The sequence below is a fragment of the Electrona antarctica genome (genome assembly GCF_951216825.1).
Source record: "Electrona antarctica genome assembly, contig: scaffold_546, whole genome shotgun sequence".
Classification (NCBI taxonomy): domain Eukaryota; kingdom Metazoa; phylum Chordata; class Actinopteri; order Myctophiformes; family Myctophidae; genus Electrona; species Electrona antarctica.
This window is the reverse complement of record NW_027638175.1, coordinates 32,293-49,792: the sequence shown is the minus strand read 5'-3', so window position 1 is coordinate 49,792 and position 17,500 is coordinate 32,293. Positions and strand designations below refer to the sequence as shown.

The window sequence follows — 17,500 nt, the reverse complement described above, 5'->3', positions numbered from 1 at the left end:
CAGAATAACACATTAACCCTTAGGACTGATCCTGACCCCTCCCCAAAAGGCCAGCGACATGAAGGGTGCGTTCGGAAATTCCACCCTGAACGCACTGGTGTGCTCTCTTGTCGTTCGTTTATTCAGTGCACTCTGTGAGCTGTCGTTCGAAAATCCAGTGCGCTGCGCACCGGGTGTGCAAGTGCCCGCACTGAGCGACCCTACCCTGAATCTGGGGTTGTCCACTGAGGGACCCTACCCTGAAGCTGGGGTTGTCCAGTGAGCGACCCTACCCTGAAGCTGGGGTTGTCCACTGAGGGACCCTACCCTGAAGCTGGGGTTGTCCACTGAGGGACCCTACCCTGAAGCTGGGGTTGTCCACTGAGGGACCCTACCCTGAAGCTGGGGTTGTCCACTGAGCGACCCTACCCTGAAGCTGGGGTTGTCCACTGAGGGACCCTACCCTGAAGCTGGGGTTGTCCACTGAGCGACCCTACCCTGAAGCTGGGGTTGTCCACTGAGGGACCCTACCCTGAAGCTGGGGTTGTCCAGTGTGAATGCGTCACAGCTGTGGTCGTTGGTAAATAAGGCACACTGAACACACTCTGTGACGTCACCGCCCACCACACTCAACACACTGACCACATTCCCCGGTGCGCAATTCCGAACGCACCCGAAGATACAAACAAAGATACATCCGCTGTTTGTAGCCGTTTGCTGCAACAGCTGCAAAGCTACGACAAAGTTGAGCGATAGTTTCAACTTCACCTACAAAGATACAAAGCTACACATTCGCCGTGTAGCTTTGCATTTTTGCATCTGCCAGTGTGAGCACTTGTAGTTCTGCTACTTAGTGTCTTGGTTTAGACCAGTCATTGGTTAGCCTAGTCATTGGTTAGCCTAGTCATTGGTTAGACCAGTCATTGGTTAGACTAGTTATTGGTTAGACCAGTCATTGGTTAGACCAGTCATTGGTTAGACTAGTCATTGGTTAGACTAGTCATTGGTTAGACCAGTCATTGGTTAGACCAGTCATTGGTTAGACTAGTTATTGGTTAGACCAGTCATTGGTTAGACCAGTCATTGGTTAGACTAGTCATTGGTTAGACCAGACTCAAACCCTCACCCTAAACCTAACCTCCCACGGGGCAGCACACCTAACCCTAACCTTAACCCATTTTGACCTGAGATCAGATTCTAAAAATGTCTTCTACATCCTGACAGTTTTCTGAAAAAGCTGTTATGTTTCTATGTCAGTGGTTCTTTGATTTTTCCAAAATAGCAGACCTACAAGCTTGTAGCGCGCCACCGAGTGGCGCGCTACAAGCTTGTATGATCTGCTCTATGACTATGAGCTTGTATATCTGCTATTTTTCAATAGCTAAAGCATAACATAATGCTAACACCAAAAGGGGTTCTCGCCCAAAATGGGTTAACCCATGTCTAACCAATGACTAGTCTAAACTAAGTATGCACCCCATTAGGATGGTCAAAATCACACATGTGTGAAGTGAGGGGCGCTAATATGTTAAAGTCTAACTCATGTTGATTAGGTGATGTAAAACAAAAAATGCAAACAAACATTAAACACCATTAACAATAAAGAGACAATATGACGTAATGAGGGACAATATGAGTAAATGTTCCCTTCATTGTCAATGTGTTTACTAAACAAACATTGAACTAAAGACAAACATTAAACCTGTGTATGGGAGGGGCTAGGGGAGGGGCTAGGGGAGGGCTGGCGCCCCTCAAAAAGTAAGAGTTTTGGAGATGAGGTTTATTCCCAGTCGACGGAGAAGGATAATACGATACTATTGACGTGTTTGTGTTGAAACGTCAAAAGCAGGGCCTGCTTGTAGTGACCTTGTGCGACGGGCTGATAACCTCCACGTCTCACCAGAGACACAGAGACGGGCTGATAACCTCCACGTCTCACCAGAGACACAGAGACGGGCTGATAACCTCCACGTCTCACCAGAGACACAGAGACGGGCTGATAACCTCCACGTCTCACCAGAGACACAGAGACGGGCTGATAACCTCCACGTCTCACCAGAGACACAGAGACGGGCTGATAACCTCCACGTCTCACCAGAGACACAGAGACGGGCTGATAACCTCCACGTCTCACCAGAGACACAGAGACGGGCTGATAACCTCCACGTCTCACCAGAGACACACAGAGACTGATAACCTCCACGTCTCACCAGAGACACAGAGACGGGCTGATAACCTCCACGTCTCACCAGAGACACACAGAGGCTGATAACCTCCACGTCTCACCAGAGACGGTCTGATAACCTCCACGTCTCACCAGAGACACAGAGACGGGCTGATAACCTCCACGTCTCACCAGAGACACACAGAGGCTGATAACCTCCACGTCTCACCAGAGACACAGAGACGGGCTGATAACCTCCACGTCTCACCAGAGACACAGAGACGGGCTGATAACCTCCACGTCTCACCAGAGACACAGAGACGGGCTGATAACCTCCACGTCTCACCAGAGACACAGAGACGGGCTGATAACCTCCACGTCTCACCAGAGACACACAGAGGCTGATAACCTCCACGTCTCACCAGAGACACAGAGACGGGCTGATAACCTCCACGTCTCACCAGAGACACAGAGAGGCTGATAACCTCCACGTCTCACCAGAGACACAGAGAGGCTGATAACCTCCACGTCTCACCAGAGACACACAGAGGCTGATAACCTCCACGTCTCACCAGAGACACACAGAGACACAGAGACGGTCTGATAACCTCCACGTCTCACCAGAGACACACAGAGGCTGATAACCTCCACGTCTCACCAGAGACACAGAGACGGGCTGATAACCTCCACGTCTCACCAGAGACACAGAGACGGGCTGATAACCTCCACGTCTCACCAGAGACACAGAGACGGGCTGATAACCTCCACGTCTCACCAGAGACACAGAGACGGGCTGATAACCTCCACGTCTCACCAGAGACACACAGAGGCTGATAACCTCCACGTCTCACCAGAGACACACAGAGGCTGATAACCTCCACGTCTCACCAGAGACACAGAGACGGGCTGATAACCTCCACGTCTCACCAGAGACACACAGAGACTGATAACCTCCACGTCTCACCAGAGACACAGAGAGGCTGATAACCTCCACGTCTCACCAGAGACACACAGAGACTGATAACCTCCACGTCTCACCAGAGACACACAGAGGCTGATAACCTCCACGTCTCACCAGAGACACAGAGACGGGCTGATAACCTCCACGTCTCACAGGAGACACAGAGACGGGCTGATAACCTCCACGTCTCACAGGAGACACAGAGACGGGCTGATAACCTCCACGTCTCACCAGAGACACAGAGACGGGCTGATAACCTCCACGTCTCACAGGAGACACAGAGACGGGCTGATAACCTCCACGTCTCACCAGAGACACAGAGACGGGCTGATAACCTCCACGTCTCACAGGAGACACAGAGACGGGCTGATAACCTCCACGTCTCACCAGAGACACAGAGACGGGCTGATAACCTCCACGTCTCACCAGAGACACAGAGACGGGCTGATAACCTCCACGTCTCACCAGAGACACACAGAGAGGCTGATAACCTCCACGTCTCACCAGAGACACAGAGACGGGCTGATAACCTCCACGTCTCACCAGAGACACACAGAGGCTGATAACCTCCACGTCTCACCAGAGACACAGAGAGGCTGATAACCTCCACGTCTCACCAGAGACACAGAGACTGATAACCTCCACGTCTCACCAGAGACACACAGAGACTGATAACCTCCACGTCTCACCAGAGACACAGAGACGGTCTGATAACCTCCACGTCTCACCAGAGACACAGAGACGGGCTGATAACCTCCACGTCTCACCAGAGACACACAGGGACGGGCTGATAACCTCCACGTCTCACCAGAGACACAGAGACGGGCTGATAACCTCCACGTCTCACCAGAGACACAGAGACGGGCTGATAACCTCCACGTCTCACCAGAGACACAGAGAGGCTGATAACCTCCACGTCTCACCAGAGACACAGAGACGGGCTGATAACCTCCACGTCTCACCAGACACACAGAGGCTGATAACCTCCACGTCTCACCAGAGACACAGAGACGGGCTGATAACCTCCACGTCTCACCAGAGACACAGAGAGGCTGATAACCTCCACGTCTCACCAGAGACACAGAGACGGGCTGATAACCTCCACGTCTCACCAGAGACACAGAGAGGCTGATAACCTCCACGTCTCACCAGAGACACAGAGAGGCTGATAACCTCCACGTCTCACCAGAGACACAGAGACGGGCTGATAACCTCCACGTCTCACCAGAGACACAGAGACGGGCTGATAACCTCCACGTCTCACCAGAGACACAGAGACGGGCTGATAACCTCCACGTCTCACCAGACACACAGAGGCTGATAACCTCCACGTCTCACCAGAGACACAGAGAGAGAGAGAAGTTATGTTAACCCCTTTAGACCCGACAACAGATTCTACAAATGTCTTCTACTGTTTTCTGAAAGACCTCATGTTTCCATGTCAGTGGTTCTCAACCTTTTTGATGTCAAGGACCCCCAGAATTATCTGTATTTGGCTGCGGACCCCCCCCCCCCCCCCATCTGCAAATATGTTGTTCAGAAGCAAAGATTTGAGTTACAAATGTTTGCTGTGAAAGAATATATATTCAAAGATTTGCGACATCACATTGTCATGATTTTTTTTAAAACAGCAGAACTACAAGATCGTAGCGCAATAGCTCAATAGCTAAAGTATAACATAATGCTTAAAACACCAAAAGGGGTTCCCGCCCAGAATGGGTTAATTATCCCTAATCAAGCCAAATCAATCAATTAGTGAGAATCACCTCCTCAACGAGTCACAAAACACTGCAATCAATTTCAGCACGACACTCGCTGCACATTTAATCAAGGTGTCTGGGGCCGGAAAGTAACTAAGTACATCTACTCTAGAAGTACCGTACTTAAACACACCCCCCCCGAAGCAAAGATTTGGTTTAGAAACGTTCACTCTGAAGGAATATACATATTCAAAGCACTCGGTGCCGCGCTATGAGCTTGTAGATCTGCTATTTTTTCCAACAGCTACAGTTTAAAATAATGCTTAAAACACCAAAAGGGGTTCCCGCCCAGAATGGGAAAAGACGCCTCTGATTATAAGACCAACCCAAGACTCATTTGTGGAAAAATAACATTGAATGTCAAATAGTCTACCCCCCAGTGGGAGGAGCTTACCTGGGGTCATGTGACCCCCCCAGTGGGAGGAGCTTACCTGGTGTTTCTTGGGTTCGGGGGACATCTCCTGAGGGATGAATTTGATTGGTCCTTTGATCTGCCTGCGGGAGCGCTTGGTGCCGTCGGGGAGCGTCTCCATGGCGATGTCAGCGTCATCACTGCTGGCCTGGTCACACTCTGAGCACTGCCTGATGACATCACAATGACATCACAATTAGGGATGTCCCGATCACAATGACATCACAATGACATCACAAATCACAATGACATCACAATTAGGGATGTCCCGATCACAATGACATCACAGCTGGCCTGGCCACACTCTGAGCACTGCCTGATGAGAGGACACACCCACAATGACATCGTTTGCCTTGTTCCCCCCAAACATTTGGCTCAAACCACACCAGAGAGAGAGAGAGAGAGAGAGAGAGAGAGAGAGAGAGAGAGAGAGCGAGAGCGAGAGCGAGAGCGAGAGCGAGAGCGAGAGCGAGAGCGAGAGCGAGAGCGAGAGAGAGAGAGAGAGAGAGAGTTAAACAATAATATGTGTTTTCTTTCTAATCTCTAAACAGTAACATTGTTTCCATCAGGAACACTTTGTTCTGTTAGAACCACTTCATTATGCAGATCTATGGAATTAGGTGTGACCTCCCCTCCCCTCCCCTCCCCTCCTCCCTCCCCTCCCCTCATCTCCTCTCCTACCCCCCCTCGTCTCCCCTCGTCTCCTCTCCTCTCCCAACCAAATATAAAACTGTTTGTGTTCAAATTGCTTCTGTTTAATTTCCACCCAGAACAACATCAGCATTGTTCTCCCCTCCTCCAGAGTATAATGGATTTACTGCCAGCACACACACACACACACACACACACACACACACACACACACACACACACACACACACACACACGAACACACACGAACACACACGAACACACACGAACACACACGAACACACACACACACACACACACACACACACACACACACACACACACACACACACACACACACACACACACACACACACACACACACACACACACACACACACACACACACACACACACACACACACACACACACACACACACACACACACACACACACACACTTCTGTTCAACCGGCTTCATTTACAAAAGAGAGAAAGAAAAAAAAGGCGTCCGAGACTTGTGTTGGCAGGAATCACAGGGAGGCAGTTAGTGGTTCTCACCAGCAGGAGGTGCAAAACAATGCCCTCTCACTGCAACACTCACATTAGTATAACAACAATTAAGCAATATTACACTCGCTTTAATTACTTCATAGCTAGCCTAGCAACCCAGTCTGCTGCTCTCTGGGAGAACAGACACTAGCTAGCCCAGCCACCCAGTCTGCTGCTCTCTGGGAGAACAGAAACTAGCTAGCCTAGCCACCCAGTCTGCTGCTCTCTGGGAGAACAGAAACTAGCTAGCCTAGCCACCCAGTCTGCTGCTCTCTGGGAGAACAGAAACTAGCTAGCCTAGCCACCCAGTCTGCTGCTCTCTGGGAGAACAGAAACTAGCTAGCCTAGCCACCCAGTCTGCTGCTCTCTGGGAGAACAGAAACTAGCTAGCCTAGCCACCCAGTCTGCTGCGCTCTGGGAGAACAGAAACTAGCTAGCCTAGCCACCCAGTCTGCTGCGCTCTGGGAGAACAGAAACTAGCTAGCCTAGCCACCCAGTCTGCTGCTCTCTGGGAGAACAGAAACTAGCTAGCCTAGCCACCCAGTCTGCTGCTCTCTGAGAGAACAGAAACTAGTATCAGGATGCTATGGACCAGATGCTATGGACCAGATGTTATGGACCAGATGTTATGGACCAGATGTTATGGACCAGATGTTATGGACCAGATGCTATGGACCAGATGCTATGGACCAGATGCTATGGACCAGATGCTATGGACCAGATGCTATGGACCAGATGTTATGGATCAGATGCTATGGACCAGATGCTATGGACCAGATGCTATGGACCAGATGCTATGGACCAGATGCTATGGACCAGATGCTATGGACCAGATGCTATGGACCAGATGCTATGGACCAGATGCTATGGACCAGATGTTATGGACCAGATGTTATGGACCAGATGCTATGGACCAGATGCTATGGACCAGATGTTATGGACCAGATGCTATGGACCATATGTTAATGGACCAGATGTTATGGACCAGATGTTAATGGACGTACCAGTAAGAGTTCTTGGTCTTCTTAGGCATCCTGGTCAGAGGAGGCTCCAGACAGCCCAGATGGTAGTAGAGCTTACAGGTGTCACAGAGCAGCAGGAGATGCTGGTCCACCGTCTTCTTACAGATACCACAGCTGTAACACACACACACACACACACACACACACACACACACACACACACACACACACACACACACACACACACACACACACACACACACACACACACACACACACACACACACACACACACACACACACACACACACACACACACACACACACACACACACACACAAATTATCATTCATTACCACAACCGTAAGAAAGCGGCCACTGAAAACTGTGACATCATGTCTGTGACATCATAGTTACCTGTACAGGATGGCGGGCAGGCTGACAGACTTCCCGGGAGACCCCCCCTCCTTCTTGTTGGGTTTCCTCTCCTTGGGGGCTTTGAGGACGGACGGGGAGTTCAGCTTCTACACAAACAGAAACCAACAAACAGCAGTTATTAAGGCTGGAGGCTCTGAAGGAGTTACAATACCACTAGGGGGCGGTGGTGGCTCAGAGGTAGAGGCTCTGAAGGAGTTACAATACCACTAGGGGGCGGTGGTGGCTCAGAGGTAGAGGCTCTGAAGGAGTTACAATACCACTAGGGGGCGGTGGTGGCTCAGAGGTAGAGGCTCTGAAGGAGTTACAATACCACTAGGGGGCGGTGGTGGCTCAGAGGTAGAGGCTCTGAAGGAGTTACAATACCACTAGGGGGCGGTGGTGGCTCAGAGGTAGAGGCTCTGAAGGAGTTACAATACCACTAGGGGGCGGTGGTGGCTCAGAGGTAGAGGCTCTGAAGGAGTTACAATACCACTAGGGGGCGGTGGTGGCTCAGAGGTAGAGGCTCTGAAGGAGTTACAATACCACTAGGGGGCGGTGGTGGCTCAGAGGTAGAGGCTCTGAAGGAGTTACAATACCACTAGGGGGCGGTGGTGGCTCAGAGGTAGAGGCTCTGAAGGAGTTACAATACCACTAGGGGGCGGTGGTGGCTCAGAGGTAGAGGCTCTGAAGGAGTTACAATACCACTAGGGGGCGGTGGTGGCTCAGAGGTAGAGGCTCTGAAGGAGTTACAATACCACTAGGGGGCGGTGGTGGCTCAGAGGTAGAGTGGCCGGATGGTAACCACAAGGTTCCCGGTTCGATCCCTGTGGGCTCCCCCAGAGTTAGTGTCCTTGAGCAAGACTCTGAACCCCTAATTGCTACTGATGTGCAGGTTGGTGCCTTGCATGGTTTCCTCCGCCATCGGTGTGTGAATGTGTGTGTGAATGAGTGTGTGTGTGTGTTAAGGCTGTACCTTAGCCCTTTTTTTAGGACTCGAACTTCGGCAGGAATTTTCGAGCGAACATCTGGACCATTTGTTTCTAATTAATTTAAAAAATAACCTTTGAGATATCCGTCTCGATCAGTGCTCTTTATCAATCTCTCTCGTCTCTCCCAACACACACACACACACAGACACACACACACACCGTCAAGTGTCTCCGCGAAAACAGCTGATCTGCAAGCTCATGTGAGCTTGCTGGCAGGCAGCTAAGACAGCGTATATTGCTCGTTATTTGTTCCACCTGTGTATCCGTTTTGCAATGATTAAACAATGATCAGAGTTCCCTGCTTTTTGTGATGTGATGCTAGAGAGCATAATGCTAATATATCATGGTTGCTAAGAACAGTTCCCCTGTCAGCGATCATGCTGGTGTGTGTGTGTGTGTGTGTGTGTGTCCGTGTGTGAGAGAGACACGTCAGACATTCCATTCAATGGAACTCTTTTGTTCTCACAGAACAAGGTGAGAAAGGTCAATCACCTCAGCTGTAGGCCAATCAGCAAATTAATGTGCACGGGAGATGGGACAGCAGAACTAGGAGATATTTCTTTAAAAAATTATAACTTCTGACAGGAATGCACTAGAAACTTTTTACATGCTCATATCGCATTCTCGCCGAGATATATTTTCGAGTTAATAAAAAAAAAGGAAAAAAAAATATTTTTTATTTAATAAAAAAATAAAAAAAACAAATGGTTCAAGCCCATTAATTAAGATTCGAGTGCCAACCCTAACGAGCGAACATTCGAACCTTGAATGTTTGGGGACAGCCTTAGTGTGTGTGTGTGTGTGTGTGTGTGTGTGTGTGTGTGTGTGTGTGTGTGTTAATGGGTGACTGTAATGCACAGTCTATGTAAAGCGACTTGGATGAAGGCGCTATATAAATGCACCATTTATCACCGCGGAATGTGCTAACGTGCTAATGTCAAACAGTGAAGACACCAAAAACACGGTACTGACGGCACATTTGTACACTCCGAGTCCTTGAAAAATAATAAAATAATAAAATAGAGAGAGAGACAGACAGAGACACAGAGAGAGGAGTGTTCCACTAAGCAGACAGGAAGACAGACAGACAGACAGACAGACAGAGAGAGACAGAGACACAGAGAGACAGACAGAGAGAGATAGACAGAGACATAGACCGACAGACAGAGAGAGAGAGAGAGAGAGAGAGAGAGAGAGAGAGACACAGACAGACAGACAGACAGAGAGAGAGAGAGAGACATAGACCGACAGACAGACAGACAGAAAGAGAGACAGAGACACAGACAGACAGACAGAGAGAGAGAGCCCGTCAGACTGTGTTGTTGTTAACTAGTGGTTCTACAACGAGTCCTACGTGGATTTTATCGTTTATAACGTAGGATGAGGTCGCATGCGGCCATGCAAAATGATCGTGTCCGTAGATTTGTTTTACCGCATTTTTTTTCCGCCATTTTTTTTCCCACGTGGATTATTATTACTGTACGCTGAGTACAGTAGTGCATCCCGTGGACGCAGAGGATGTTGGTGAAGTGCGGCCCAAAACTATAAAGTGCGTTTTGGGACGCAAAACGCACCCTATTTACATCACTGCGTCTCTAAATGTGTTGATGAATTGAACAAGGTGGACCCTCTTGTAAACAAGTGTAATGCTTTATGGTGTCGTCCACTCACAGTTAACAGTCTTTGTATTGAGTTGTACTTGAAATGTACTGTAATTCTGCAAACGGTTAATAAATCAATCAATAAATCAATCAATCAACTAAAATGTGTGTTTTTTGGCGGTGCCTTGATGGCGTCGTAATGGCCTGTGTTACACGCGGCTGCACGCTGAAAACAGCAGATCTCCAAGCTCACACGCTGTGATGACAGGCGTCCGTTAACACAGAGCCGTCGCTGTGAACTCTGTGAGGAGACGTCGCGTCGCTTTGATCCCTTCAAGTTTCCCCCACGCACTTCTGGATGAAAACGCCTCTTAACCCGTTTAGGCCTGACGACGAAATTTAAAAAATGTCTTCTAAATCATGACAATTTTCTGAAAAACCCTATGTTAGTCAATGGTTCTCAAACATTTGCATGTCAAGGACCCACAAAATTATCTGTAATTGGCTTTCGCCCCCATCTGTAAATATGTTGTTCCAGGGACCCCTCCCAGAAGCAAAGATTTGAGTTAAATACGTTCGCTCTGAAAGAATATATTCAAAGATTTGCGCCACATTTTGACGATTTTTCAAAAATAGCAGACCTACAAGCTTGTAGGTCTGCTATTTTTCAATAGCTAAAGTATAACATAATGCTTAGAACACCAAAAGGGGTTCCCGTCCTGAATGGGTTAATGGCCTAGTCCCCAGAGAGAGAGAGAGCTCATTTCCTAGGGGCATCCCGACGCAAAAAACCCCACTGTGTGTGCGTGTGTGTCGGGGTGTGTGTGTGTGTGCGCGCGCGCGCGTGCCTACGTGCGTGCGTTCCCGCCCCAGCTGAGGACATCAATAATTTCCGTGTGCTCTGCCTACGTGCGTGCGTGCCCGCCGCAGCTGAGGACATCAATAATTTGCATGTGCGTGTGCGTGCGTGCGTGCGCTGCGTGCGTGCGTGTGCGTAGCAGGAGGCAGGATGACTGATAGGACATGGAAATGTAGCGAGATAGACGAGATGACACGCGCGCCGCGACGTGACTGATGTCGCTACTTAAACCCTGCAACGTTTTATAATGAGGTGATTTATGAACCTCGTTGTCGATTCAAGCCGCCCGCTCTGCCACGCCCCCACCCCCCCGTACGTCCGTCCGTCTGTCCGTTAGAATGCCGGTCCGACCACCGCTCATCAGCGCTGAGCAACACTATTTCAAGTACTTTATGCACGCAGAGAGTGAAGGAAAAGCTCTCGGTCGACCGAGCAATATTTGCTCCTGCTCTCACCTTATATGGTCATGAAGTGATCCTACTCTATATATGGTCATGAAGTGATCCTACTCTATATATGGTCATGAAGTGTTCCTACTCTATATATGGTCATGAAGTGTTCCTACTCTATATATGGTCATGAGGTGTGGGTCATGACCCAAAGAACAAGGTTCTGAATACAAGCGGCCAGAATGAGTTTTCTTCGACGGGTGGCTGGCATCTCCCTTAGAGATAGGGTGAGAAGTCCCTCTCCCTTAGAGATAGGGTGAGAAGTCCCTCTCCCTTAGAGATAGGGTGAGAAGTCCCTCTCCCTTAGAGATAGGGTGAGAAGTTCATCTCCCTTAGAGATAGGGTGAGAAGTCCCTCTCCCTTAGAGATAGGGTGAGAAGTGCATCTCCCTTAGAGATAGGGTGAGAAGTCCCTCTCCCTTAGAGATAGGGTGAGAAGTCCCTCTCCCTTAGAGATAGGGTGAAAAGTCCCTCTCCCTTAGAGATAGGGTGAGAAGTCCCTCTCCCTTAGAGATAGGGTGAGAAGTTCACCTCCCTTAGAGATAGGGTGAGAAGTTCACCTCCCTTAGCGATAGGGTGAGAAGTCCCTCTCCCTTAGAGATAGGGTGAGAAGTTCATCTCCCTTAGAGATTTAGGGTGAGAGAGTCGCTGCTTCTTCGCCTGGAAAGGAGCCAGTTTAGGTGGTTCGGGCATCTGGTTAGGATGCCTCTCGGGCGTCTCCCTAGGGAGGTCCTCGAGGTACATCCCACTATGAGGAGACCCCGGGGCAGACCAAGGACCAGATGGATTATATCTCCACTGGGAGGAGACCCCGGGGCAGACCAAGGACCAGATGGATTATATCTCCACTGGGAGGAGACCCCGGGGCAGACCAAGGACCAGATGGATTATATCTCCACTGACAGGAGACCCCGGGGCAGACCAAGGACCAGATGGATTATATCTCCACTGACAGGAGACCCCGGGGCAGACCAAGGACCAGATGGATTATATCTCCACTGACAGGAGACCCCGGGGCAGACCAAGGACCAGATGGATTATATCTCCACTGGGAGGAGACCCCGGGGCAGACCAAGGACCAGATGGATTATATCTCCACTGGGAGGAGACCCCGGGGCAGACCAAGGACCAGATGGATTATATCTCCACTGGGAGGAGACCCCGGGGCAGACCAAGGACCAGATGGATTATATCTCCACTGGGAGGAGACCCCGGGGCAGACCAAGGACCAGATGGATTATATCTCCACTGGGAGGAGACCCCGGGGCAGACCAAGGACCAGATGGATTATATCTCCACTGGGAGGAGACCCCGGGGCAGACCAAGGACCAGATGGATTATATCTCCACTGGGAGGAGACCCCGGGGCAGACCAAGGACCAGATGGATTATATCTCCACTGGGAGGAGACCCCGGGGCAGACCAAGGACCAGATGGAGGAAACACATCGACTCACTGGCCTTGGAACGTCTCGGGATCCCCCAGGAGGAAGTCACTAATGTTGCTCTGGAGTAGAGGGAAGTCTGGAGCACTCTGGTGGAGCTGTTGCCCCCGCGACCCGACTACGGATAAATAAATGGGAGCAGGTTTTGAAGTCTGTGGGAGTCAACTATTGGTCAGTGCTACACGACTCAATGCCTTCTGTGTTGGAGAGATACACTCACCGTCACACACACACACACACACACACACACACACACACACACACACACACACACACACACACACACACACACACACACACACACACACACACACACACACACACACACACACACACACACACACACACACACACACACACACACACACACACACAGAGATGTCTCAGAGTATTTCCACAGATTTCTCTCGCTGGTTAAATGAAAAGGTAACGTGGTTACCGTAGCAACGGGAACGCATCAAAGACAGCTTCCCCCACCCGTCCATATAACACCTACCAGCGCACAGAGACCTGAGCTTGGAGCTCTGTGCACGTGACCCGTTACTGTATGTGTGTGCGTATATGTGCGCGTGTGTGTGTGCACGTGTGTGTGTGTGTGCCATCATGCACAGTGACAGGTCAACTCGTTGCGGTAGCGCGCAACGTGCGTGTGTGTATGTGCACGTGTGTGTGCGCGTGCGTGTGTACGCATGTGTGTGACATCATGCACAGTGACAGGTCAATCAGTTAGTGGTAATGAAACACTTTGACAAACACACACACCCTGCTGGGACACGTTACACACAATCTGTTCACCCCTCAATCACACACACACACACACACACACACACACACACACACACACACACACACACACACACACACACACACACACACACACACACACACACACACACACACACACACACACACACACACACACACACACACACACACACACACACACACACACACACACACACAATCTGTTTTCATCTGAACACCAGTGGTCATTTTGTCAACTAAAAGTACGACGAAAAATGTCCGTCGACTACCTTTTTTTGGAATTGACTAAATAAAAATTAAGCGGTGAATGACGACTAAAACTGAGACTACATCCTGTTAACGAGACAATATGGAGATACATCCTGTTAACACTTTAATTGCCCAGAACTATTTAATCCATTACATTCATGCGCCCAGTCGATTTATAAACACGGACGCCTTTTCCGGACGGACCGGCCGGAAGTTCATGATGTTGTGTAGCAGCTAACAATAGCCACAGCACTTTAGAGTCGATCGACAACAACGGGAGACAAGAATAAATGTATCGAGACTAGCGACTGGACCGCGGAGCGCCGTCTAACACAGGATCTTTTTCCAGAAAAAGACGGGATGATTTAGATTGAGATTTATGAACGTTTTAAGATTTTCGTTTTCATCAGCTAAACAGAGGAGGGAGTTTTTTGAAGACGTCTCACTCTTGCGCGTCACCGAGGAGAGCCCAGCAGGTGCGCCTGGGCTATACAGCCAGGCGATCTGTTCTCGTATCAATAAACTTCGTCTTTAGGACAATACTTCGTCCTGAGCGTCGGGCGTTACTAATATAAAGGACAAAGAACTTCGTCCTGGGCGATGGGAGTGTTAACGAGACAATATGGAGATACATCCTGTTAACGAGACAATATGGAGATACATCCTGTTAATGAGACCATATGGAGATACATCCTGTTAACGAGACAATATGGAGATACATCCTGTTAACGAGACAATATATAGATACATCCTGTTAACGAGACAATATGGAGATACATCCTGTTAACGAGACAATATGGAGATACATCCTGTTAACGAGACAATATGGAGATACATCCTGTTAACGAGACAATATGGAGATACATCCTGTTAACGAGACAATATGGAGATACATCCTGTTAACGAGACAATATGGAGATACATCCTGTTAACGAGACAATATGGAGATACATCCTGTTAACGAGACAATATGGAGATACATCCTGCTAACGAGACAATATGGAGATACATCCTGTTAACGAGACAATATGGAGATACATCCTGTTAACGAGACAATATGGAGATACATCCTGTTAACGAGACAATATGGAGATGTCATTCTAACGCCATGGACCAGATGTGGGATGTGATTATATGGACCAGATGTAGGATGTGATTATATGGACCAGATGTAGGATGTGGTTCTATGGACCAGATGTAGGATGTGGTTCTATGGACCAGATGTAGGATGTGGTTCTATGGACCAGATGTAGATTGTGGTTCTATGGACCAGATGTAGGATGTGGTTCTATGGACCAGATGTAGGATGTGGTTCTATGGACCAGATGTAGGATGTGGTTCTATGGACCAGATGTAGGATGTGATTATATGGACCAGATGTAGGATGTGGTTCTATGGACCAGATGTAGGATGTGGTTCTATGGACCAGATGTAGGATGTGGTTCTATGGACCAGATGTAGGATGTGGTTCTATGGACCAGATGTAGGATGTGGTTCTATGGACCAGATGTAGGATGTGGTTCTATGGACCAGATGTAGGATGTGGTTCTATGGACCAGATGTAGGATGTGGTTCTATGGACCAGATGTAGGATGTGGTTCTATGGACCAGATGTAGGATGTGATTATATGGACCAGATGTAGGATGTGGTTCTATGGACCAGATGTAGGATGTGATTATATGGACCAGATGTAGGATGTGATTCTATGGACCAGATGTAGGATGTGGTTCTATAGGATGTGGTTATATGGACCAGATATAGGATGTGGTTCTATAGGATGTGGTTATATGGACCAGATGTAGGATGTGGTTCTATGGACCAGATGTAGGATGTGATTATATGGACCAGATGTAGGATGTGGTTCTATGGACCAGATGTAGGATGTGATTATATGGACCAGATGTAGGATGTGGTTCTATGGACCAGATGTAGGATGTGGTTATATGGACCAGATGTAGGATGTGGTTCTATGGACCAGATGTAGGATGTGGTTATATGGACCAGATGTAGGATGTGGTTCTATAGGATGTGGTTATATGGACCAGATGTGGTTATATGGACCAGATGTAGGATGTGATTATATGGACCAGATGTAGGATGTGATTCTATGGACCAGATGTAGGATGTGATTCTATAGGATGTGGTTATATGGACCAGATGTAGGATGTGGTTCTATAGGATGTGGTTATATGGACCAGATGTAGGATGTGGTTATATGGACCAGATGTAGGATGTGGTTCTATAGGATGTGGTTATATGGACCAGATGTAGGATGTGGTTCTATAGGATGTGGTTATATGGACCAGATGTAGGATGTGGTTATATGGACCAGATGTAGGATGTGGTTCTATAGGATGTGGTTATATGGACCAGATGTAGGATGTGGTTATATGGACCAGATATAGGATGTGGTTCTATAGGATGTGGTTATATGGACCAGATGTAGGATGTGGTTATATGGACCAGATATAGGATGTGGTTCTATAGGATGTGATTATATGGACCAGATGTAGGATGTGGTTATATGGACCAGATATAGGATGTGGTTCTATAGGATGTGGTTATATGGACCAGATGTAGGATGTGGTTATATGGACCAGATATAGGATGTGGTTCTATAGGATGTGGTTATATGGACCAGATATAGGATGTGGTTCTATAGGATGTGGTTATATGGACCAGATGTAGGATGTGGTTATATGGACCAGATGTAGGATGTGGTTCTATAGGATGTGGTTATATGGACCAGATGTAGGATGTGGTTCTATAGGATGTGGTTATATGGACCAGATGTAGGATGTGGTTATATGGACCAGATATAGGATGTGGTTCTATAGGATGTGATTATATGGACCAGATGTAGGATGTGGTTATATGGACCAGATGTAGGATGTGGTTCTATAGGATGTGGTTATATGGACCAGATATAGGATGTGGTTCTATAGGATGTGGTTATATGGACCAGATATAGGATGTGGTTCTATAGGATGTGGTTATATGGACCAGATGTAGGATGTGGTTATATGGACCAGATGTAGGATGTGGTTCTATAGGATGTGGTTATATGGACCAGATGTAGGATGTGGTTCTATAGGATGTGGTTATATGGACCAGATATAGGATGTGGTTCTATAGGATGTGGTTATATGGACCAGATATAGGATGTGGTTCTATAGGATGTGGTTATATGGACCAGATATAGGATGTGGTTCTATAGGATGTGGTTATATGGACCAGATATAGGATGTGGTTCTATAGGATGTGGTTATATGGACCAGATATAGGATGTGGTTCTATAGGATGTGGTT

At 48.4% G+C, this 17,500-nt stretch overlaps 2 protein-coding genes across 2 annotated transcripts in view; one reads left to right on the top strand and one right to left on the bottom strand.

Annotated features, from left to right (window-relative positions):
* LOC306918327 (PHD finger protein 14-like) overlaps positions 1–7,955 on the bottom strand; it is a gene marked incomplete at its 3' end in the record, with an annotated part of 21,735 nt that extends 13,780 nt beyond the window's left edge. The window contains exons 1-3 of the mRNA XM_079531214.1: positions 7,838–7,955; positions 7,463–7,594; positions 5,296–5,446 (exon numbers count right to left, since the gene is read on the bottom strand). Coding sequence (XP_079387340.1) covers positions 5,296–5,446; positions 7,463–7,491 — 180 coding nt within the window. The remainder of the gene's footprint in view (positions 1–5,295; positions 5,447–7,462; positions 7,595–7,837) is intronic.
* Positions 7,956–11,624: 3,669 nt separating this feature from the next.
* The window catches only part of LOC306918326 (PHD finger protein 14-like), a gene marked incomplete at both ends in the record, with an annotated part of 22,385 nt that continues 16,509 nt past the window's right edge, over positions 11,625–17,500 (top strand). Inside the window, one exon of the mRNA XM_079531213.1 lies at positions 11,625–11,671. Coding sequence (XP_079387339.1) covers positions 11,625–11,671 — 47 coding nt within the window. The remainder of the gene's footprint in view (positions 11,672–17,500) is intronic.